Source organism: Sturnira hondurensis, unplaced genomic scaffold (genome assembly GCF_014824575.4).
Source record: "Sturnira hondurensis isolate 20B ecotype Veracruz unplaced genomic scaffold, ASM1482457v3 Scaffold0017436, whole genome shotgun sequence".
NCBI classification, from domain to species: Eukaryota; Metazoa; Chordata; class Mammalia; order Chiroptera; family Phyllostomidae; genus Sturnira; species Sturnira hondurensis.
The window spans coordinates 3,183,136-3,209,165 of record NW_028090067.1 but is presented as its reverse complement, the minus strand read 5'-3'; the positions used below and the strand labels follow the sequence as shown (position 1 = coordinate 3,209,165).

The 26,030-nt window shown below is 46.3% G+C and overlaps 1 protein-coding gene across 6 annotated transcripts in view; it reads right to left on the bottom strand.

Moving 5' to 3' along the window:
* Positions 1-26,030, bottom strand: part of ANO2 (anoctamin 2) — a 329,301-nt gene that overhangs the window by 50,711 nt on the left and 252,560 nt on the right. For all 6 annotated transcript variants that reach the window (XM_037068063.1, XM_037068065.1, XM_037068064.1 and 3 more), the window contains 4 exons: positions 25,069-25,264; positions 7,363-7,474; positions 5,076-5,133; positions 4,801-4,901 (listed from right to left, as the gene is read on the bottom strand). In XM_037068063.1, coding sequence (XP_036923958.1) covers positions 4,801-4,901; positions 5,076-5,133; positions 7,363-7,474; positions 25,069-25,264 — 467 coding nt within the window. The remainder of the gene's footprint in view (positions 1-4,800; positions 4,902-5,075; positions 5,134-7,362; positions 7,475-25,068; positions 25,265-26,030) is intronic.

Genomic DNA, 26,030 nt, shown 5'->3' with positions numbered 1-26,030 from the left:
ACACACACACACAGAATCTAATGAAAGTGCTGTACCCTAAAGGGGAGAGATAAATTATAGTGGACTGTTTGACCTACAACAAGGGCCAACTAGATAGCCTTTCCCATTTCAAAATTTTCTTGGGAAGAATGTTAAAAAATCAGTCTCAGAAGCAGATGATGAATACTACAGACCAGCAATTTTCAATCTTTTTCATCTCATGGCACACATAAACTCATTACTAAAATTTGGCAACCCACCAAAAAATATATTATTTTCTTGCCAACCTGACAAAAAATAGGTATATTTTTGATTCATTCACACTGGGTGGATTTTGTTGTGTTGGCTGTTGCCATATTTTTTATTTGACAATCTAAGGGAAAAGAGGTCATACCTGAATAAACAGGTATCCCATGTTTTAAAAATCCTGTGGCAACTGGTTGAAAATCCCTGCTAAAGACAGCCAATCTTGTACTTTTTTACCCCAAATATTCTTATGTAGCCTGTCATCTTTCTAACTCCTCAGCCTTGCTTCTTTATGTAAAAATCAGGTGTGGTCTCTAAGATTAATATTTATTTCCCTTGAGGAAAAACTTTGAGGCAGGCACTGAAGTCACATGAAGAGCTCCATTTTCAACCAAAAACCACAGGACCCAGAATAGAAAAGGAAAAGCATGCTCCTGAGTTGCTGTTTTTAGTCCATTCCCTGGACTTGAAATATTCACAAAGCATCACTTGTAAACACATAAGTCGATAAAATTCAGCGCCACCTTGGCCACCTGGAACCCCCAAGAACAGTTCTTCTTTTCTCAGATGTCCATACTTCCATTTTCTAGATAGCTGAGCATATATCCAAACTATATTTTCATATAACCATGTTGGATGAAAATCCTTCCAGAATAACTTTCCCAACATTACACAGTAAGTATATCGTAAGGCCTAGATTTGAACCCAGATCTGTTGGACCACCCAATCTCTGCCCTGCAGTCATGTGTCACCTCCACCAAAAAGCCAAAGACCACTGGGCCTAATTTTTATAATTTACACTGCTCTTCCCTCACTGTCAGGCTCAATTGTCATTTCTCTTCAGACCATAAGAGACTCCTTTTTATTTTCTTGGCTATTTGAACTGTATCACACGTAAGGATATTGCCAGGTGCTGAACACTGGATTAGATGGGTCTAATTTATTGAGAGGAGGTTCCGAGGGTGGAAAATCCACAAATCATAATCATAGTGATTTCATGTGGCCAAACTCAAAACACAACCTGTAGAATTATAAAGATCTTTGAAGATAAAGGACCCTGAGGCTTGGTGGAAGAACTTTTGTTCTACATCCCTAAATTTAACTTCATAATTATGTTGTGTGTGTCCTGTAGAAGATTAGAACTGGAATGGGGGAAACACTTTGAAACAGAAGCTTGTGTTTGGAATCAGCAGTGACCAGCTTTATTGACTAGAGGAGAGGTTCTCACAATGTCCGAGCTGAAATGGGAGCACCTTGGAGATGGTTAGGATGCCATCATCCTCATCACAAGATGAGGAGAGCGAGACTTAGAGAAGAGACTTGCCCACAGCTGTATGAGTTACTATGCAATTACCATTAATTAACTGTGACATATCAACCACACATCAAGCATAAACCAGAAAGTTTAGCCTTCAGGACAAATAGCCATGTGTTAGCTTCATCTGTTATGGAGCTGATGGAGTTGACGGTGGGTAGGGAACATGCCAACACCCTGTCCCAACATATGCCTGAGGTCTTGGCCTCTCTTACAGTTTAAAAAGGCTGCTGGGTCCAGAGTGAAAGAGCTAAATGGTACAGCAGATGTCCAAACATGAAAAAGTGGCCATCCGATGCCCACAAGCTATAAACCTATAAACTATCCCATCCTGAGCAGAACAACAATGTACTGGAAGGGCAGGTGTCTTCCCCAGATACTGAGGGGGAATGTAGACTTTCCCCTGCAGCAGTGGTGGAGGGGCTGCTTTTGTGTTGTCACAGGGGCTAGAGGTGGCGTCGGTACCTCTTTTTTAGGTCTGTAATTTTCTGGGTGTTTGTCCATAACCACCGTGGTCTCTCTGAGATGGTAAACTAGAGCACAGCAACCATGTGCTTCACCATCACTGTCGCGGAGTGACTGTCAATCAGAAAGCTGGGAAACAAGGCCCAGCTTCAGAGGGTTCAGGTTCTCAAGACTGATGATTTCCTGACTGAGGAGTAGAGGCTCACCTAAGCAGAGAAATGGAACAAGATGCCCAGACCGATGCTTTCAACCACCCTCCTCCAAGAGAACCATGCCCGAGGGCCACCTGAGGTTGTCCCAGTGTGGGGACAGAAAACCAGCCTAAGCATTCAGCCTAATTAATGGTGGCCGATGCTGAGATCTGTTCCGAAGACTGGGCTGGCAACGTTTTAAGAGGGAATTGTTAAAGATTCTCATCCTTTGAAATAGAGCTCTTGCTAAAATAGGGTTTCTTTCCAGATAAATTACATTTTTTCTATTATAACTCTAGCTCTGTAAGTGTGTTTCTGAGGAAGACCAATGGTCTGGAGACCTTTCAGGCAGTTACAGCCCCCCATGGAAGCAGGGCACTCTGGTGTGGTTTTCCATAGAGAGAGCCAGCACATCACACATCCTCTGATGGTGCCATTTGGCCCAAGCAACCCAGGACTCAGCACACTTTCAACAGATTGCGAGATTCTGAGCTCTTGCCATGACCCTGACATGCCCCAAGACTTTGATCAGGGAGCCGCCACCTCTGTAAGATTTACTTTTCTCCATCGGTAGCACCACCTGGGTCAGGAGGTGGTTTTAATAAGGCTGAGTCAATCTGTTGTCTGTTTAAACAAGATATCCACACCCAAGAGAAATTATTTCTTTAAACATAATAATTGCAGGCCATCTTATTACATATGATCGTGGCAGCCTTCTCTCAAGAAACAGACACGGCCCGGGAAAACCCCTCAGCTTGGGAAGCCTTCTTTAACTGCTTGTTCCCAAGCCCCTAACCTTTACTTAGCATGAGTTCTGAGTTTGCACAGAGAGCACCGTGTCACATACTATGTGATTTGCCTCCCAAACTTAAAAGATAAGCTCTGAAAAGACAAGGGCTATTTCACAAATGTATTTTTAAATTTTTTAAAGTTGATTGCATACAAATCTTATGCTTAGGTTGAAAGAAAGAAAAAAAAAAGACAGACAAGCTGTTGTTATTGATCGAATGGTTGTAACTCCTCCAAAATTCAGATGTTGAAGTCTTAACTCTCAACATGATGGTGGTAGGAGATAGAGCCTCGGGCACGTAATCAGTTTCGATGAGGATGCTGGAGCCCCAATGATGGGATTAGCACCCTTATAAGAAGAGGAGACACCAGAGCTCTCACTCTCTCCACGTGTACCCAAAGAAGAGGTCAAATGAACATACAGCGAGATGGCTGCCATCTGCAAGCCAGGATGTGGGCCCTCATCAAGAATCAGATCTGTTGGCACCTTGACCTTGGACTTCACAGACACCAAAACTATGAGAATACATGTGTGTTGTTTGAGCCACCCAGTCTGTGTTACTTTGTTACAGCAGCCCAAGCTGATGAGACAGCTAGTTAAGTTCAGTGACTGCAGTATTTGTGGGTGTGACTCTTTGGTATACAATTCTCATCTTTTAATATCTGAGTGATGTGAGCCAAGAAGCGACGGCTGCGGCATTCCCTGCAAGCCCTCCTGCATTACAGACAGTTATTCCTGGGTATGCAGCTCAGAACCTGGCTCTCTGACCCTTAGAGAATATTTCGTTAGCCACTGACTGTTCTTAAATTCCTTTTCTACGTGAACTAGCCAGAGTGTATCCCAATGCCCACAACTAAGATGGCCAATAACATGAACAAGAAGTTGGAAAAGAAGAGATCAAACCAAGCTTCTTTATAGCAGGATCTCTCAGAACCATGAATACAATGTGCAGAGTCAATCAGTGTGTGGCAGTATCTTTAGTTAACCCTGTGGGGACCGACAATTGCATCCCAGAATGGTTAGTCTCACAAGGGGTTTGCAAAGAACTCCAGGCCTAATATAAGTTGTCCATCCTGTCCTCCTAAACGGAATTGGCCCAGCCTGTAAGTACTACCCCAGTAATCTCTGGCTCTCTGATGATGGGCTGCCTGAAAATATCCCCAGAAACAGATTCTTCTTTAACACCATAAAGCAAGAGGACTGAAGGGCAGAGCAGGTTACATTTTCTTTGACCTGAAGGTAGGTTTTCATTTGCCGCATACTCTTTTCTTTAGGTCTCGTGTCTGTGAGTCAGTGTTTATTTTCATCACTATTTCAATGTCAAACCCAATTCTATAAAATTTGTACGAACCCACCCTGGATGGGAGAGAGATCTGTGTGAAAACCTATTCTGTTTCACCAGCTGCGAGTATGCATCCTCCTCCTCCTAAAATCATATATTCCACACTTCCTTAGAGATTCTCCTAAGCAGCTACATTATGTTTCAAATGTTCATATTCACCTATCCACCCCACTGGAAATCCCTTTTACTTGTTCACTGGGAGAACAGATAGCATAAAAAATATTAGCACATCGAGGTCAGAGATACCGGATTCCTAACTCTGCCACTTACAGGTTACATGTACTTAAGGAAGTGCTTAATCTTTTTGAGCCTCAAACATCAGATCGGCAAACCAGGCTTATGGGAGGAGCACTGCCTTATTGGAAAATAGACAAAGGACTAAATTGCCAAGCTATCGGAGAAAAGGAGAGGCCATGAAAATCCTGCTGAGCTGGGCCCTGGCAGCAAGGAGAGAGAGGCATTCATTACATACGGGACTCCGATCTCAAAGATGTTGTTCTGGATCAGCTGCTTCCCCAACATGATGATGCTGAGCTGAATGCAGAGCTCCATGAGGCAGCCCCCGGGAGCACACTGCGGGGGGAAAAGACAAAGGAAGGAGAGGTTATAGACCAAGTGAGGTCAGATAGGCAAAGGCAGGGATTCAGAGCCAGGGTGCAAGGGGGACAAGGATGGGGCTGGGGGTGAGGTGGGTGCCGCTACAAACTACTAGCCAGGCAGGAAACACCAGTGGTTAACTACACTTACCTCTTCCATGCGGTAGTTGTTGAACACATAAACGTAGCTTCCAGGTCTGCCCACAAACCTGAAATTGAGAAGTGTGGGAAGAATTAGGGGAAGAGAGAGAAAGGCGGGGCTGCTTGAGGGCATGACTTCAGAAGAATAAACACTGCAGAAGTCCTTCTCAAAAGTGCTGGCCAAGGCAGGTGATAAATCACCCAGGGACAGTTGATATCCTTTTATCAGCTAACGATGATCTATAACACCTAGGGTTCACCTGCAGGGGGTAGAGGGTAAGGCTAGTGTGAGGCTGGGAAGGTCCCAGGGAGGGAGTGTGTGTGTGTGGTGACTTCTGAGCCTAACCACAACAAAGTTTGGATTATCTGTAAGTGTACTATGTGTGCATCTTCTTCTCTCAACTAGTTTCAAGAGCTGAGTTCTGATTGCAACTCCTCAATGAATGTTTCTGATTTCCCAGGAAATGAAGGGTGAAACAGACTAAAGTTGTAAGTGGAGATTCCTGGGAACAGAAAGGGAAATCTATACTTCTGACTGAAAGCATTTAAAGGAATGGAAGAAGCCTGCCTCACTCCTCTTCAAAGTAACATCATTTTAACTGGGGAATAAGAGGACTGGACAGGTGGGGGACACACAGAAGTAAAAGTCAACCATGGATCTAGACAGGTAATCCAAAGAACCCTACTTATTTGAAATGCCATTCCTGGGTCCACCTGTTAAAATTCTACTTGTCTATTTAAGACTCGGCTTAAACCTTTGCTTTTCTGTGAAGTACCCTTGTCTTGGTTCATTTTTACACCTCTTATTACATCACTTTTTGTAGATTACACTGTGCTATTGCCAAAACTACTCTTTAAATATACTGCAAGTTTATCTAAAGTCAGAAACCTATATATTTTCACCTAGAATATCATTGTATGCCATTTATTATTCATAGTAAACCTAGATAGAGAACACCCATGAAGAGTATATTCATTGGTATGAACAGTTTCCCTGCTACTATAACAGAGAAATAGTCAAGGACAGAGGTCCCAGGAAGGGCTTGTAGTTTGGGCTATAAACACATTTATAAGAAATTATCAAATGTGGATGATGACAGTTCTTGCTACCAATGTCTGTTCGATGAGCAATTAGTGCTACGGAGGCTTTCCTGACACAGCTGATGCTTACTGGGAAATCTCCTTGTAGGTAGCCAATTGATCTGACCACAAAAATATTCATCAAAAGTGATTTTACACCCAGACCTATTATATAATGAAGAATTTGACTAGCCTTTGTTGCTGGTTCCTGGAAGGAGCCTCTAAATCATTGGAATTTCCTGATAGGAGTGTCTTTATTATTCTTGGTGGGCCCTTGGGACTATACCTCAGTTTATGCTAATGAGATCACTCAGGATGAAGGAGACCATGCCAGAAAGGCCAACCATGGGATTCGAGGGTTGGGGCTTCGAGCCAGGTAATAGTAGCTTGACCTCAGGGGAGGAAAAAGGGACTGGAGACTGAGTTCAATCACATGGGCCAATGACTCAATCAATCATACCTACATACTGAAACCTCAGTAAAAACTCTAGACCCTGCAGCTTCGATGAGCTTCCAAATTGGGGCGCACATCACTGTGCCAGGAAGATGACGTGTCCTGAGAACATCAAAGTTTAATTTAGGACCCACCTAGACCTCACCCTATGTGGCCCTCCCATTTGCTGGTTTGGATTTGTAGTCCTTTGCTATAACAAAACTATAATTTTAAAGTATAGCACATTCCTGAGTTATGCAATTTGTTTTAGTGAATTATTGAACCTGAAGGGTTAGTAACCACCCTTCTGATCAGCTGTAGGGGTCAGCTGACCAAATCATGCGTGCCCTGAGAACCCCACAGCTTGGGGCCTGGTGTCTGAAGTGAAGACAGTGTTGTGGAAGACTGTGCCCTTAATCTGTGACATTTACATTAACTCTGGGTAGCTAGCATCAGAAATGCATTGCAAAACCTAAGAGCCACTGGCTAGACATGAAATCCTCCTCTGCCAAATCCTCAAAGCTGGGAGACACAAATTTTTCTAAGACTCACTCTTCAAGGCCCGGAGCCGAACCCCTATAGAGTTTCCCTATGTATCAGAATCTGCAGATGTTGATACAATGTGGTTTCGTGTTAGCACCAATGCTTCCTGAACAGCCAGGTGAGGGTGTGAGCGAGGAATGGGGCTGAGGATGTGAACTGACGGTGGGGACAGGCTGACCCCATTGGAGGACCCACACTTAGTGACCAACTTCTCTTCCATATAGGACACCAATACACTCACCTCCCCTTGAAAAAGGCCACATAGAAGATGGGAGAGTAGGCATTGACAAACTTTAGCAAGAAAGCTTTCAGTATCAGGCGTTCTTCAAAAGTCTGTTCTGTTTTTGGAACCTCTGAAAGAGAAGAGCAAAGCTGATAAGACTAAGAGATTTCTCACCTCTCCGCGTACTGACCCTGTGACATGAGCCACTGTCTCTCCTTCAGAGTAGAAACCAAGAGATCCAGCTCTCTAGCACATTAGACTTGAGTTCGTCTGGGAGGTCCCAAGTGGTTTGCCAGTATGCAATATGAGGCTAAAATAAAAGGCCCAGGGTACATAAGATCACCACCTTTCTCCTTCCACTTCCCTCTTTTTATCCACTCAAGCAATGGGTTCATACTGTGCTCCTCAAAGAGGGGTCTGGGCAAGCAGAACTTCCTCCTACCCCTGTGACTCACCAAAGGAATTCAGCTCTTACCTGTATAATTAAAATTTTACTTGAACAAAAGTCCCTGATTTTTTTTTAAAAAAAGCTTATTAAACACTGAACTAGCGTAAAGAGGTAGCAAAGATTTATCTTGAGCAAATGGCATTGTTCCTCTTTTTCTCCACCTTCATTTTGAGCAAGAAAGCCCTCAACTGTATGTCCTCTGTATAGGCTGAGGCATCTTGAGTTCACTCACTCAAATGATGAAGGGTAATCAGACAAAATAAGTGAAACAAACAGCATAAGGCTAATGTCTCAAACTCAGGGGTCATAGTGCCAGTGTGTTCTATCAGAGCCGAGCAGACGAGACAGCTGATGTTTCCAGAGGACCTGAGGCGCACTGAGCAGAAACCTCCTCAGTGCCTTCAAAAGACCCGAGACTCATGGGATGCTCCAGTGGGCAGCTGTGCAGGGTGCTAGGTGGGGTCTCCACAGACCATGACATATAGCTTGGCAAAGAAAAGAGATGACAGGGCCACACTTCAGGGGAAAAAGGAAAGCATTAACCCTGTGCGATGTGCACTGATGAGTTTCGCCTGAAAGTGTGCTGAGCACAGGACCGAAGTGCCAGGACCATGTGGCCGAGGGAACTCTGTGTCCGGGTGAAACCAGAGTATGGATCTGCCTGACTCATCTGCCCACCTGACTCACACATGGCTTTTGTAGGAATCATACAAAAAATTGTAAAAGTGGACACAAGACCCTGTTTGCTCCTGAAGTGCCCTTCTCTGACCCATCTCCTTATGTCCAAATCCTTCCCATATTAACATCCAGATCAAATGTCACACATAATCTCCTTCCCAAAGCCTTCCAGATGCCTTCAGCTGGCAGCAATCATCCTTCATTTTCTTCTATGGTATTTCCTATTTTTTGTATTAATTACATACATCTATGCCCTATGAAACATACCAGTAATAGTAGCTTTCTTGATTGTCTGTGTCTTAGTTTGGATTAGCCTCTAAGTCAAGGACTTGAGAGTAAATAGTTTATTTGGGAGGTACCCCAGGAAGCTCGGTGAGTGTGTAGGATGTTGAGAAAATGAAGGGACGGAAGACAATATGGATGTGTCCATGAACAGGTTAATGTCACAGACAACTGGGACTCCGTTCCACTAACTTTCTAGAAGACTGTGTGAAGCACCAATTAAGAATCATTACACCGAGGGGTGAGCAGGCAGGAGCAAGTCCCTCACTGGTTGAAGGTTACTGCTGGACTTGACTCCCTGGTACTTTCAGCTTGTCCTGTGTGTACACTGAGCTTAGCCCCACAACCAGAGAACCCCTGCAGACAGAGCTGCAGCGACCTCCAGGGGGCCAAGAGGATGTGCATGCTGCACTACCAGGGGCTCTGCTATAAGCTGCACTACAGCGTATCTTGCACATGGGTGCATGTGTTTGCTATCTCAGTTCATCTTCCCCTATCTATGTGAGGGAGGTATTATGTCTCACTTTCTTGGATGCAGGGAACTGAGGCCCAGAGAGGTTAAAGCCTTGCTCAAGATCACACAGCCTGTAAGTGACAGGGTTGAGATTTGAACCCATATCTGCCTGTCCCCAAAGATAGTTTTTACTACCATACCCTTCGAAATCAGGATCTTTGATTAATGTTTATATCACACATCTTCTTTCACCTCCCTACCCTTCACTGACAGCCTGACAGGATGCACCTAAAAAATATTTATCACTGTTCAGTTTACACTCATTGAACACTAGCTGTGTGCCAGACACCATGCCAAGATGAATGAAAACCTTATCACTTCCTTCAAAGAGCTGCATTTAGCAAGGTCTCTGTTGAAAGCCTTTTGCAAACTGCCAATTCCCTTCCATATTTACTCTGTGAGTGACAAGGTATCATCTCCCCTCTCATCGTGGCAGGGCTCCTTGGGAAAAGAATGCTGCATTTCCATGGCTGCTTTTCCGCACAGCACAGTGAGCCCCTCACTTATTTGCAATCCTAGAGCACCATCTTGCATGTTAGAGGGTGATGACCAACAGCATCAACAGTGGTCCAAGCATGAGCCTCTGCAGGAGATGGTCACAGGCAGACATAAGCCCTTGAAGACCCATGGTCCAGGAGGGGACTCGGAAATGGGAAATTTTGGAGATCCCATAGCGCTACCATGAGTTGACTTCTCCCCAAGGCTGAAAAGGCCTAGGGAAATGAGAGTTCTCACCTGTCTTTGTCCCCCTGAGCCCTGAGAAACACGGTCACTCCTGTAAACCCGGCAACACTGAAAACCAGTGTACTCTCCAATTTGCCTTCATCCTGATGCCCATTTCAGCTCATTTATGTGAGAGAACAGTCCTGGAGGCCGTGGCAGGTCATGCTGAGCCTATGGAGCCCCCCGTCACCCTATCTCTGGCTCAGCTCTGTGGTAAGGGGAGAGATTATTTGCTTGTTTTGTATGGCTGTGGAGATGGCTATAGGTGCAGATTTTAGCATCAGACATATTTGAGTTTAAATGGAGAATGTAACTAGAGGAGTGAAGTTACATCAAAAGGAAATCCTGCCTCACAAGGTTGCCCTGAAGATACAATGGAATGCTTGGTACAGGATAGACCACACTAAATGGTAAATCATCACCATCCTCCTCCTCATCACCATCATCCTCATCATCCTCATCATCTAGGTCCAACAGCCCTGCTTTCAACAGCACAGTTAGGCTGTCTGTGGCCAGGGGTCAGTGTATATGTCCAGGCCCGTGAGGATCTGGGCATGATTTCCATGTTGACCTCTGATCACCTACCCATCAACATTGAGTGAGCATGGAAATGGTAAACACGCAGCTCGGAAAATTGAATCAACATGGTCCCTGTTCCCACCACCGCTGAAGAACCACAGCCCAAGCTTCCTAAGGCCCTTTGGGGAGGTTTGAAAATTGCATTGCCTGCCAGGGAATCTGGAGACACTGTCATAATTCTACAGGAGAGGAAGTTGGACAAGTCTACCTTGATAGCCCTCAGCTGATAGACAGCTCTGTGGTTCTCTCCTTTCTGCCACGCCTAGACGGACACAGCACAGCCTCATGAGATAAAAGTCCCAGCCAACCCTGCACTGACTCACCCAGTAAAGCATTTGGATGAAGATTTGTACTCGCCATTGACAGTGAACACTGCCACTTGTGTTAGTTCTTTAGTTTATGTACATTAGCAAAGCCCCTCTGATCTTTAACCTCTCAGGCCTCTGACCGCCCTGCTACAAATCCTGCTGGACAAAGAGGTCAGGATTTGCTTATCGGGTCCTCCTTGGGCTTAAGACTCATATCCACATCTTCATCCTGATTCTTATTCTCCCTGACTAAAGGCCCAGGAGAAAATGCCTGCCGTCAATTTCTAAGGTCACTGTTAGTTTTAAGATCTTACAACTCTGAACCTTCATGTGGCTGTGAACCCTATCACTTTCCCCACCCTGTCCCACCCCACCCCCACCACGAACAGTTTGGATGGCTTTTCTACAATGAGCATGGTCACAGCAGATGCCAGATGTACTCTACTGTGCACACTTGCTGAATGAATGAATGAATGAATGAATGAATGAATGAATGACAGAGAAAAAACATTTGGAACAGTGAAAAATTTTTGTCGTTTACTAAAAATTCCCAGTCACATTCTAAAGAGGGCAAATCCTAGGGAGGGACTTTTGTCTGGTGAGCAGGGCAATGCATATGAAGACACAAAAGAGGGGCAGTCAAAGAAAGTTACCTTTCCCTCCATAAGATACCAGGTGGGCGTGTTGGAGTTAGATGCAAGACACAGAGAAGCCTAGAGCCAGTGCAATGGGAGCGGGAAGGACAGAGAAGACGATGAAGGGGCTGCTACCAAAGAAGAAATGTAAGTGACAGACTGGGTGATGGGGGTTTTGGAGATGCCCAGGGGAAATTTTCATTAACTTCTACTGTGTGTTTTGTGGTATAATCCCTTCATTTGCCTCTTCATAGAATCTTCAGTAAAGATTCATTAAAACCTGCTTTCCTTACCAGTACTTTAAAAATTCTGGATTTATTTTGCAGGGAGTGGAGTGCCCATGGGCTGAATCCTACTTCAAGATGAGCACCCACCAAGGCATGAACAGATATGGCCCATTGTGCCCTGAGCTACAACAGTTGTAGCTCAGTTAAAAAGGAGAGACTGGGAAGAGAGAGAAAAGAGATACAGACAGAGAACAGAGACAGAGATAGAGGGTAAAGGAGGGAAATAAGGAGGAGTAGGAGAGAAGGGGAAGACAGGGAGGGAGGGAGGGAGGGAGGGAGGGAAAAACCTTTTCAGTTGAAATTTGAGTCTCTTCCCAGTGTGCCTGCAGCAGCAAATTTAATAGTAACTTAACTGCATCTCCTCTCCAATCTTGTTTCTCACTTTTAAATATTTTGTGGATAAGAAAATTAAAGCCAACATCACCCCCAAATAAGGAATCATGTCCGAGGAGCTGAAAACTTGGAAAACTTCTAAATGTGGCTATAGGAGGATTAAGGAAGGGTCTGGAGAGGCACATGTCTTTGATTTTCTTTTCTAATCTCCTTTGAAATCTTTGTACTTCCATCTCCCAATCCTACAGGAATTTCCTCCAAGGTCTCTGGAAAGAGAATCCAGTTCTTTCAAAGCTCTTTGCTCTAACTGGAAATGAATGACTCCCTTCCTCCATACTGATAAATCATGGGCCGAGTTATTATTATTTATTAGTTTTATTTTTAAAACAGCCTTTGCCTCTGCTTTTAGGGCCATGAGCCACCATAAATAATGGGCATTTCCAATAAACAATCCAAATCCACTTGATAGGCCACTAAATCAGCTGGGTGCTCCCACCTCAGATAAACTCTGTGGCCATGTCATACGCTTTTCTGGAAAAGGAGACCCTCAGGGAACACCACAAGGGAGGGAGAGAATTGGGGCGGGGGGTGGTGGGGAGAGTCAAAGCCCTGGAGCTCCAGTTGGATTTTGGGATCTTTCAGTAGCCAATGTAAGGAACCTCACCTGCCTATAACAGAGATTACATGACTAAAGAAATGGAACAGGTTTTCGCAGAGCCCACTTGGGGTGGGATGATGTCTTTAGGGTGGGGAGGGTGATCTGCATGCAGGCCACTGAGTAGGATTCCCTCACAAGACCCAAACCTCAAAAGTGTTCCGAATCTGATCCCCCTAGAAAGTGGCTGAGACTTGGGCTTCATAAGACTCTAAATACAGTGCCTTTAGATTGCAGCTGCTATAGGGCTGTAAAGAGAGTCAGCATGCAGAGTGTGAGTAGGCAGAGGGCAGCCCCTCTCCATCCTTCACATGCTCCTGATATCCCGCAGCCCCCAGAAAGCCACCCCAGGTTGATGCCAGGCCACCTGAGGGTTTCTCCTGCTTCTGATCTGTACAGACAGATTTCCATCAGAGGGCAGACTCTGTCTAGGACCAGAAAGGACAATCAGACAGAATTCCTGTGCAGAGCCACTACCTACCCCCCTTTCTTTTAAGTGTGAAACCTCTGGGGCACTGTGTCGTGAAAAAATATGGCTACAAATGACCCAGCTATAAACTGCCTTGGAAAATAATTAGTATGAAAGCCCAAGTTAGTCCCCGGGGGCCAACTACGAACTAAAAGTCTCCAGAGCGCCATTCTAATCCCATGGAAGCAGAATGGCCGGCAAGGGGATGCTGACTGCAGAATCTGAGTTTGGGGAAAGCAGGTCCTCCTAACTGATGTCCCCAACAACTCCACCAGTGGATACGTAATGATGGCAACAAGACAAAATGAGATGTGCAAGTGTGTATTTTAAGTAGCTAGAGTAGTCCAAGCTACTGAAGGCAGAAGGAGGGCCTGAACCTGTGTGGCTGAGTCAGAGAGCAAGAGGCGCCTGCTCCTCACCCTGCCTCGCCCCCAGGGCAGATCGCGCTTTTGCACACAGCAGTGTTTTTCCAACAGCCCAACCATCTGGCCTTCTCTCCATTTGTGGGTGTGTGAGCGGGGAAGGGGTGTGTGTCTCAGCCTCCAGTGTGATGTTGTTGCCTTGTTTGTGCCACGGGGAGGGAATCACCCTAGCAGAAGCCAGCCAGCTGGGCAATTAGGCAGTCAGTGCATTGCCTAAGGGAGCTGAAAGCCCCAGAACTGGAGATTAAGGATGGGTGTTCCTGAGATCCTCCTGTAGCCCAAGGGAGTTGTTTTTAGCACAAGGGATCCCTCCCTTAGAGTCAGGAAGACGGCTCTTGCTCCCAGATGAAGAGATCTGAGACCTACTGTGCTGTCTACCAGCCTAGCCCAAGGCGATGGCACCCCATTTTAAGAATGGCAGCTCATTTTAAGGGAAAAGGATGCTAAATAGAAAGAAAGCACTGGGAGAGGAAGAGGGTAACAGATAGGGAGAGGGAGGGAGGAGAAAGGGAGAAAGGGAGCAATGGCGGGGACAGAGAGAGAGAGACAGAGAGACAGAGTTCTGTGATGGACCCATCATGAAAATACCATATCCAGTGCCCACTGCATGCCAGGTGCTGTGCAGGCACTTTACAAAAATTCCCCGTTTGATTGTCACAAGTGCCCTATGAGGATTTTCTCCCCACAGCAATTACAGGAGCAGGGGGAGTAATGTGCCCAGTTTATGACCCCAGACTCTTGCAGGACACTAGCCGGTCACCACACAAACACATACACTGGTCTGGGAACCAAGCCCCCAGTGAGTAGGGACTGAGTAAGTCCATCCTCAGTCCATCCCTTGTGTCTTCCCAGGGAAAGGCAACCCAGAGGAAATGCTTGCACCTTTTCCATCATCTTTTTTTATTCAACAAATATTTATCAAGTGACTATTAAATGCTAGCACTGGGCACTGGGGACACAGTGGTGAGCCAAACCAATAAGCCCCCTTGTGACGAGGAGCTTTGAGTCTAGAAGAGGGAAGTAGACAAATAAGACCATTTCAGAGGGCAGTGAGCCTTAGGGGAACATGCAGGGAGATGAGCAGGAGAGGAAAAAGATGACAGGAAGACTGCTTAGTCAGAGTGGCCAGGTAAGGCCGCTGAGGAGGTGACCTCTCAGTATGAAGGAGCTGAGGAGGTCTCAGAAGGTGAGAGCACCAAGGGCAAAGGCCGGGGGTCAGGAGAGACCTTAGGATATATGAGGACTAGAGAGGTCTAAGTGCCTGCAGCATTCTGAGCAGGGAGAAAGTATCAGGCAGTAGAACTGGGAGGAAGGCAGGTTAATGGGGCTCTGCAGGCCACAGGAAGGACTGCAGATACATTGGAAGCACAAGGGGAAGTCACCTCAGGGTTTTCTGCGGGGATACTAAATGTTAGTATAGTGATACTAAATTTTAGCAAACTATAGAAATGATCCCCGAAAGTATTGTCTCTGATATTAAATTTTAAAAGGATTACAAAAAATGAACTTCTTATGTGTGGTAGGAGATGAGCAGGGAGGGGACAGAAATGAAAGCAGAGAGACAACTAGAGGGTAAGTCGTCCACGTAGGAAATGACCAATATCAGAATGAACTCATGCAAAGTGGTCAGATCTGGGATATGTTTGAAGGTGGAGTAGTCAATATTTAACAGAAAGGACTCCAGGGGTGAAGAAAGAGAGACAGATAAACAGAGTGACAGAGAGACAGAGATCCAGGGTGATGCTTGGGTTTTGATAGGAATTTTTCAGTGGTTGGTGGTGCCATTTTCTGGGAAGAATGATGAGATGGGAAGAATGATGAAAAGTAACAGGTTTGAAGGAAAAATTAAGAGCTCAAAGTTGGACATATTGAGTCCTTGGATTTCTGTGCTTTTGTCCTTTTCAGAGTCATACCCCGCAAAGGTGGAGCATTGCATGATTGAGAATCATTCCTCAAAGTACCCGGCCAATTCTGAGGAATCAGAACCTCAAGCAAGCCACAGCCCCACTGTAGAGGTTGGACTAATGATTTCCTAAGTCCTTCCTGCTTCTGGTCTCCTGTGTTCTTTAGTACAATCAACAAGGCTTGGACAGAATAGAGGAAGACCCTGGGATGGAAGCCAGAAGACCTTTCTGTCCCTTTGTCCCAAGGTAAGTGCCTTACTTTGCCGAGCTTCCCCATCCTAATTCCTAAAATGGCACCTTACTTAGACATCTGTGGTGAAGACCCAGTGAAAGGAAGTATGGGGAGCACCAAGCACCAAGTGTAAGATCTCAAACATTTGCTTTTATTATTACAGTGTGGCAAGGCACACTATTAGACATTAATTTGTATACCATTTCTTATCTTTAGTAAGAGAGGTGCCAGCAAGTTAGCTAAAAATTCCTGACAGAGCCCTTTTAGAAGGTCGGGGCTGAGTACTTCAGCAATAACCTTGGGTGGTGAGGCTCACTTTCCTCAGAGAGAAGGGAAATGGGGTATCATGACATCTGTGTTTTAAAAGCTTAAGAAGATAAGCTCTGTACTCCTAGGCTGAGTTTCCAGGGACAGAAGGCAGTCCTTAGTTCTGGGTCTATGTGATGGGTGACATCCAGAGAGAGGGGAAGAGGTGTTGATGTCCCCTGAAAGCAGGGACCCTCGACTGAGCTTACTCTGAAGGAGAGGATCATCCCTTTTGAAGAGTCCAGGAACTGCCATATGGAAGCACCAACTCGGCAGTGGTCCAGCCTCTTGAGTCAGGTGGGACAGAGCCAGCATCCAAGAGCAATGCTGCATAGCAATGAGACTGGAAGGAGTGAAGGGCTGGTCATACTCCAGGCATGTCCCTGTCTAAGGGTGGGTGTTGGGCTGACCCCCTCTATTTGTCCGGATCCCAACAGGAAACAGGACTCGCCTCAGATGGTTCTAAGAATGTGATTCTAATGAAGACACTACTTATAAGTAATGAAGCGACAAGAAGAAATGGTGTTAGTGGAGCCCAAGGACCATGACAGAGGACCCATCCTGCAGAAGCTGTTATGAAAGAATGCAGTTTTGCCAGAGATGAGGAGGAAGTAGGGAAGGAATAACCCCAGTTCACTCTCCTTTGGCCCTCTAACTCCTTTCATTGCTTTCTACTGGCTGAATGCCTCACCCCCACCCCAAGTCAGAGTGCAGGAGCCAGATGGCATAATCAGCTGGACCTCACCGGGCTCAGAACACGGTAGAAAAGGTGTAGAAGGGGTCTGGAGAGGAAATGTGGCAAACAGAGAATGACCCCTGCTCTACCTTTTCATGATTTAAGTCTCTGAGTTCTTAGAAAACTCAAAGAAAAGGAGAGAAATATATTGGACTTCCTGCTAATAAGAAAGATGGGTGCATCAATGATTAACTAGAAAAATGAAAGGAACGCATTCATAGTTATAGCTCTAGTTTGGGAAGGAATTCTTGCAAGTTATATTAAGTAGCAGGGTTACCAGTTATACATAAGTAGCAGTGTTACTAATAATAGTTTCACATAACTGGAATCAATTGTTCCACAAACGTGGGCTAAAACCATGATCGCAGTCATTTTTATTAGTAGCAGCAGCCTCCCACCTTCCTCCCTCCTTCCCAGACAACATTTACGATGCTTGAAGTCAACATCACTGAGTAGAATCCACTCTCACTACATCCCTCCCTGGCCCCGTGGAGTGGGCAGGCAGGAGGCCCCTTCTCCGCAGTTGCCCGAGGCCACACAGGGAGTCCACACAGGAGCTGGTGGCAGAGCAGGAATCCAAGCCAGCAGACCTGACTCTCAAGCCAGATTTCAAATTACCAGGACTATGGTCCCCCCCACACCCCCATGAAGCCATAGGTCCCAGGCTGGCCCACATGCAAGCACCCATATCCACACATGCGTTTGGGGAAATGTATCCTTGCTCTGGAAGTATGTTCCCGTGCAGGCCCTGTAAAGCTGACTCCTTGGGTCCCAGTGCTCTGAGTGCCCAAAGCCACCATTTTACCCTGCACTGGAAAAACACATGTTGTCCACATGTGGTGGCAATTTGATCCATCCATACATACCCCCAATTTTCTTCTTTATAGAATGTTTAATGCCCCAGCAGCCTTTGGTACCAAGTTTTCCCCTCCTTTATTCTTTCTTTCTTCTTTTCCTTCCTTAGTAGTAATACATTGCCTTATGCTGAGTCTAACTTAGAACTGGGTGGAAACTTTTGACTCAGGACTTCCTGGTGGCATTTCCATTGTTTTTTACTTTAATAAAGCATGTGGGACCCTATGAACCTACAGAGAACTCCTCCTGCATGGAGGCCTGGGAGACAAGTGACAGTGAACTCAGAGCTGGCTCCCGCTAAGTCTCCCTGCTTGCCCCCAGAGACCCCCACTGCCTGACACTCACATGGGTGGGTTGATTGCACTTTAAATCTTCTGGAGCCTCTGGTGTGTTTTCCTTCGCTTTCCCAACCCATTTAGAATTTCTTGAGGAACAAGGACACTCTAAAGGCATAGAGGGTCATGGTCTGAGCAAGGACATTGAAGTCAAACTCACCACATCACCTCCGGCCTGTGATTTACCTCTCTGTGCTTCAGTCTTCCCATCTTTAAAATGGGAGTGTTAAGACTGCCTACATCATTGAGGCTGTTTCGAAGATTAAAAATGCTGATATACATAAAGGGCTTAGAACAGTGTTTGGCACGGGGGTCGGTGGGGTGTGGGGTGTGTGTGTATGTGATGTACACACTCATGCACTCATTTACACCATCATTAATCATGGGCCTTGGGCAAGTTTCTAAACCTCTTCAGGCTTCCCAAGAGTAGAATGCAAGATGACCGATCTTTAGCACTGCGGTGAAAATTGTGTGGGGCAATGTATGCACGATGTTCACCGCTGGAAGGAACATGGCAGGTACTCAATAAAAACCGGATGTGTCTCCCCTCCTGTTCCTTTTGTTCACTTTTCTTTCCCCACTTCAGTAGCACCTGGGGCAGCAACATGGAGGAGCAGGATAGCAGCAATATTTAAAGGACTCACAAACACAGCCATTTTGTAAGAATGGAAGACTTTGATTTAACACAATTACCATTTTTAAGTGCCTACAATAAGTCCAACCCTGTAACTAGAAGAGGTGCAACAGAGTGACGGATGCACTGCTCCACACACAACTCAGCACTTTGCACATAGTTTTGAAAGGGTGGGGAAGAGGAGGCCGTGGTGGGGGAGCAGGGGTTAGTGGGTGGTGCTGATAAAAAAAACAAGCTGATGGTATCTCGATTATTCAGCCTAGAAGCCTGGTACCAGCCCTGCCTCCTCCACTTTGCCCCTAGCTAGAACAATTTCCCACAGCTAGAATACCAATAAGGCCCCTCCCCAGGCCAAACCTGACCCATGCCTGTGTTGGTCATGAAAAGACCCTATAGTTTTCAGGAGCACTAGACATCCTGTTCACCAATGTGTGGGCTCAGAAACTCACTCTTCCAAAGGCACAGTATATCCCCGTGTCCTGACCCAAGGAGGAAGCTGCTATGGTCTGAATGTAGCATCCCTCCAAAAGCCATGTTGCCCAATGGGATGGCATCAGGAGGTGGAGACTGGTAGGAGCTTACCCATGAGGGTGGAGCCCTCATGAATGAGATTGGTGCCCTTGTAAACAAGGCTCCAGGAAGAATCCTAGTCCATTCCTCCCTGTGAGGACACAATGAGAAGTCTGCAGCCAGAGAAGGGCCCTCACCCAACCCTGCTGGCACCCTGCTCTCAAACTACCAGCCTCCAGAGCTGTGAGAATTGAAATTCTGCTGTTTATAACACCACTCTGGTATTATAAACTCTTCTGTTTGCTGATTCTTGCTGCCTGGCTTTCTGTGATACCCTGTCCTATTGGCCTGGGTGCCCATGCTGTTGCTTGTGCCTGACCTTGGGAACCAGATCCTTTCCTTGTAACCCCCACCTTGACCCCTTCAGGAGTGAACAGATCACTGGGAATGAAGACAGTCCTTGTCCTACCCATTCATTGGGATCCGCATAAACTTTAATTACTGGTGCTTGCTGAACTGGGCAGCACACTGTCCAGTGAGCCTTGGCTGCCTAGGCCCCAAAACATTGTTCATTTCCTTAGCAACCCATCCCAGCACCACAGGCTTCAGCTTGGTCCCTGTGCCACCAGTGCTGTGTAGTCCTAGGTTATAGCAGGTCTTGTACCCAAGCCTACAAGTATTGTTATTATGGCTGCCAGGAAGACAATTACCACCTTCATCCCCACCGCCATCGATCACTCTCAAGGTATTTAACAAATTCTGTCTTTTGTCATAACTGTTTGTGGCAAGAACGAACCTCAGATAGGCCTGATGCCTGGGTGCATTGAGGGATGCTCCTAGGAAAGCAGTTGTCCACCACCCAGCCTTGCGGGCAACACTCGGGAACATGTCAGTGTTGTTTACACCAGCTGTTTGCACCTGGTGAGCAGAGCATATATTCACAGCTTCCTCATCAATCAGGAGATCCGGGGCAGAGAGCCAGATGGGCATTAAACCTAGCGTGAGAATGGCAAAGGAAGCCCCTCGGCCCGGCAGAATCTTTATTAAATTGGGTGGCATTATCTGCAGCTCAATGTCCCCGTGAAGGCCTGAGGGACTCTGAAACCATCGCTCTGCCTACAGGTGTGCTAGCGACCCCTGCTCCGCACAACCACCTCCGGCGGTATGTATGCTCTGCCGTAAAGGAGAGTTCAAGTCTTCCGATATCTCTGTTGCACCTCTTGGTCACTGTTCCATTGTGACAACTTTGCATTTGCCTGTTCACCTCAATATTTCCTCAAATCCTTTTGTAAGTAGGCAGAATTGAAATAATGAATACGTAAATGCTCATTGTGGACTCTACCGAGACTTACAAGATGCCTAGCCTATGGACATTTCTTAAAAAGAATTTTTTTGTATGCATGAATGCAAAGAGAGATGATTTCACCAATGATTTCATCAACAAACTTATGGTAAGATCTGCCATGAAAGCATGCACTGTGTGGGAAATAAACAGTAAGACAGAGTAGCTGTTCTCCAGGACTTTGGAGTCTGGTTGCAGCAAGTAGCAGAGACCTTTCCAGTTCACAGAACATCCACTCACATTGACATATATTCCAGCGGCTTCATAATTAGGCTGGTCCTCGCCAGAGTGATGAGTGGATGTGATGATGGAAGTAATGGATGACACTTCCAGACTGAAGTGTTTCACAGCCTCTGTGTGACTCCCCACTACCACCCCTGCTCTCTCTTTCCCTAACATTGTGTCCATGTGGACTCCATCAGTCTGGGTCCTTGAGTGACTGTGTGAAACAGAGACCCTGGCTTGTCACACTAGACATATAGTGTGAGCAAGAACAAATAAACAACTTCACATTATGCAACTGAGATCTTCAGATGCATTCAGTATGCTAGCACAGCCTCATCTATTCTAATCTGGGAAACATACACAAATAGAGGAATGATACAGGGCTGACTCCTGCCTTGCTGGTTTATAAGCCACCAAGTCTGGGGGATTATGTCCCCTCTGCTCTTGCATTTGCTGTCAGGTCTCTGTGTGGTTGGTGCCCTCCTGTTGTTCAGGTCTCACCTGTAATGCTCCCACTTCAACAGGCCTTTCCCGATCCCCTGGTCCAAAGTGCGCAACCCCAACAGCGACCACATCTCCCTGTTTTGCTTGCTCGCCCTTCATGAGATGTTCTTGTCTACTCTCCCTCTTTCCCTCACCACACTGTTGTCCAAGAAAAGCAGGGATTGTGCCTTTCTTGTTTACAGCTGTGCTTCCCGAATTGGGCCTGGCACAAAGTAGGCACTCAATCAACATCAGGGATGAATGAACAGATGAATGACCTGTGGCCCAGGAGTTCAGAAGTAGGTGGGAGGAAATTCACTGAGGGCAGAGTGTCCAGAAAAGAATTCATCAGGAGGCAAGCCTTGAGAGGCCCTTTAGAGAGGGCCATCGGGGTCACTACAGTGGTTACAGCAGCCTGAGCAAGCACAGGGGCAACACACAGGCAGGTGCTCTGGGGTGACTGAGTTGAGGGAGCTCACTGGAGTGGGGAGGACAGTGGGAAGAATGTGGTTGAGAGCCTCAAAGGTTAGTCTATATCTGAACTAAGGGCAAAAGGAAGCTCTCTGCGGGGGGCTGAATGGCACTGATACCCCCCAATTCACTGTTTGAGAAAGGCTGACTGGGTGGGGAATTCTGAGGTAGAGGCCCATAGAAAAGAAGCTGAACACAAGGGCACAGTCACTAGGCTGTGACATCAGTCCAGAAAGGAGTGATAGTCTAGACAGGAAGAAGGAAAATGGTAAAGGAGGGATTGACTAAATTTGATCTGGAAAAGTCTCCTCTCTGCCTAATGCCACAGCTAGGGGCGGGAGGGACAAGGAGCCTGGTCTGGAACTAACAGGTTCTTCCCAGTGGACTCTCTAATTCCCTGGTCCTTCCCCTGCACAGCAGCACCTATTGCAGCCCCTGGGGACGATCAGTCTGAGACAGACAAGAGCGACAATCCAGGATAATGCCTGCATGGGTTCCTGAGTGAAGACCCAAAGACCACTTCAATCCAGACAGTAAGAAGCTTACATAAAAATAGCACGAAAGACACTTGTAGTTTATAGGTAGAATCTGATTTTGAACCTTCTTCTAATGGGGATTATAACACTTTCCCTGCTGACCACACATAGTTTTCATGAAGATAAAATGGGATACAGAAATTTTTTTTTAGTTTAAAAACAATTTATGGGCATTGCTATCACAAAGAACAAAATACACTTGCTAGGATTTCATCTCCTTCCCAGCACACAAGCTTTCTTAGGAAGAACTGGGCATTGGTTTAGCAGCCTGAAGGGGCTGGAACTTCTGGGGTGAGGGAGGACCACTAGAAGCAGAGGATGCAGCTTCACAGTATGGAAACTGCTCTGTGGTCCAAAGCAAACAAAGTTCGCCCAACCTTGTACATGGGAGGTGTTCACTAAATGTTTGCTAATGAGATTTTGATAGTCAACCACTCCATTTCTGTTCTGTCTTTACTACTCCCTGGAGCCATCTAAGAAAAGCGAAATAAAGTAATGCCAATGGGTGGCAGGAAGACATTTCTACAACCCTTATTCCCTGCTCCTCTCTTCCCTGCTTCCTGTCTCCGTGCTCAGTAATCTCCTTCACATCAAACCTTCCAGCCTCTCTCCCCCTGGCACCCTATATTCCTGCCAAGTAATCCTGCAAACACACAGCTCCCATCACATCACACCCTCTGAGAGATCCTCGGTGGTGTTGGGATCTATTGAGTCAGGAGCTGCTGAGATGACATTTCTTTCCCCTGCTGGTGTTTCTTCCACATGGAGGGACTGTGATCAGTTGTGACATCCTGCCTCATCTCTGCCACCTCACTCGTTTCTTCTCTTGGGTGACAGGAGGGGAGTAGCTTATCTCAGTGGTCTGTCTGGAAGGTGACAGTGGCACTCCTTGCCTGCCCACTCCTCTGCTCATCCTTTGGGGAGCAAAGGGCCTGCAGGAAGCAGGTGTTCTCTGTACCCCTCCGCCACCTCTGTCCTAAGACTTTCATGGCCACTCTGTTCACTGTTGTCCACCATCGGGAGGGTATATCTGCCTGCAATCCAGTATTAGGAAGCCGATTGGGCTTTTCTACTGAGATGCTTCCTCCAATGTAGCCTGTTCAGCTTTAAATGTGATACCCTGGCTTTTGTCTCCATCTGCCTTTGCTTTATTTCTCAGCTAGTTGAGGACTCAGGCCAGGATGATGGATACTTTTTATGAGATGTTCCTTTGAACTCCTAGAAATACGTTTCCATTGTCTATAAAAATAAGCAGAGTCCTCAGCTTGGCATTTGAGGTTTCCACCAAAAAATAAAAATAAAAAGGCATCATCAACTTTCTGGGCCTCGTCCCCACTATGCTGTGCCCGGGATGCTAGAGCCACCACCCCTGGGCTCCAGTGGCATCCGGGAATGCTTCGTGTTTTCTCTCTCCCGATGCCAAGCTCTGCTCCTTCGGCTCCCCAGCACAAGGCCCACCAAAACTCTACCCACCTACCCATAATATAAGCTGAGGCACATGCCCCTTTCTCTGCGTGCCTTTCTTGACCTGGAGGGATCTGATCTCCCTCTTCAGTGCCGGGTTTCTCATTCTGTCTCCTCTGCCAGGAACCTTCTCCTCCTGCCCGCTCCCTCCCCCTGCCCCCCAGCCCATGCCTATCGGACCACCACTTATCTCCGAGCTCTCTGACTGGAGGCCTTTACCTCCGAGCCTCCCTTGAGCCCTGAGGAGTGTTGGCGGGTCCTCCTAAGTGCTTCCATAGAACCCCGTATACCACTAAATACGCGGAAGTAAAACGCTCTGCCTACTTGTCTCAAGAAGTTTATGAAGGCATATAGATAACGCTTACAATTATGTGCAAGCTAAAGAGAGCAGAAGTGCCACTCCGGATGGTAAATTGCCTACATCCACACAGAAACCAAAGGCAAATGCTCACTGTGAACAGAGTCCCAGCCGGGGAAAGGCACTGAACGAGTAACTGGAATTAGTGAAGCCTTTCCGGAATTCTCTGGTCCTCCAGGGAAGGCTCTCTCGAAGAGGGGGTTATCCTATTTAGTGTCTAGCTTCTAATTGGTCAGTGAATTAAAGACATCATATCATTAATTCAACTTCCCGGAGGTGAACAGGAGGCCAAGAGTCCTACTCCCTGGATTCAGTGGGGGCAAGGGGGTACATCCAGGCCACCCAGAATAAATCCGATGAGGAAAGGGTCTCAGCTCTCAGCCCTCCTCCACCTAATAAGCACAAATGCCAAAAAGTAGTGTTCAGGCAACAGCAGGTTGCAGCTCAAATGACATGTCTGAATATTGAGGCCACTGCATTTTTCTCACTGGCTTGAAGCTTGGGAAGTCTGATATGCCTCTTTGAAGTCTGCTCGGTGCACAGGGAATGTGTGGATTTTCTGAGGCCTCTGACAATGTGGGAATAGATAAGACCCTCTCGGGCTCAAGTATCAAGAGGCTTTCTCAACTTTATAAACGCTGCTGGGAAAATGAGGAGAGCTAAAACTCTGAGATTTTTAACAGGAAGCGTTGAACCTGGCTTGCTTCTAAGTTAGGCTAAAAAGAACAGACTCGTGGATCATTCTTAGGGAAGACTGAGGCAATCGACCTGCGCCGGAGAACAATTTCTGCCTGGGAGAGCCCTTGGTAGGCCCTACATAACCCACATAAGGGAGCACATAACTACTGTACTCCCTTACTTCTCCAATTTAAATGCACTGCACAAAGCATCTTATTCCTGGTCCTTTTCTCATGTTGGGCCATAACCCAAAGTGTTACCTACATTGAACGAGCCCCATTCAGGGGACCTAGGGCAAACAGGTGATGTGGAGGCACAGTACCGATTTTGGTCAGCCACTTGGCCACGGCACCATAGATCTCATCCAGGATGAGGATGACCACAAGGTTGATGATGACTGCCGTCGCTGTCACTGTCACTCGGACATTGGAGCGTGTGTCCTTGTTGAGAGACAGAGCAGCTGCAACTGTGATACGATACACAATGACCGCAAAGACGATTGAGAAGGTCAGGGCAATCTGTAGAGAAAAACATGATAAGAGTCACATATCTGTGGACAATTACTGAGCACCTACCACTTGCTCAGCCAGCGGTACTACGTGCTACGTCAGGTATTCTTAATCTGGAGTCCACTGGCAACAAGGGGACTGCCAACACTCTAGACTCTTGGAAATTTTGAGAATCAATGCATTTTTCAGGAGAGAATTTTTATTCTCCCATTTTTTTATCAGATTCCAAATGGCCTGTGACACACACAAAGAACTAGGAATAGAAATGCTGGATACTATGGTGTGTACAAAACACATCATGTGATTGCTTTCATGAGAGAGCTTTCAATTTACTATGGAGAAAAGACAAATTCCTGTTAAAACACAGTCAATGATACCTGAGAATGTATTAAGTGTTAAATGAAGAATATAGCTGTTAAAGGGACTGAGAATACAGAGGAGCAAGCAGATCTGAGTGCTCAGGGAATAGTGTGTGGAGCAATGGGATTTAAACTGGGACTCAATGAAAAGAAATCGTGAGCCACTGAAGGTGATTGAGCTGAGAAGGGGTGAGTGAGAGCTTGATGGGGTGGGTGTGAGAAGTTTAACCGAGAAGAAAGAGAGAGAAAACAGGAGTGAGATTTTCACACTGTCAGTCCCCAGGGTGAAAAAAAGGTCACCCTAATTTCTCTACCAGGCAATTTGAAATGGAGAACTCAGATTTATCACTTGGTGCTGAAATCTCTCGCTGCTACGTTTAAAAGGAAAGTCTGGCAGCCACTTGCCTTCAGAGGGC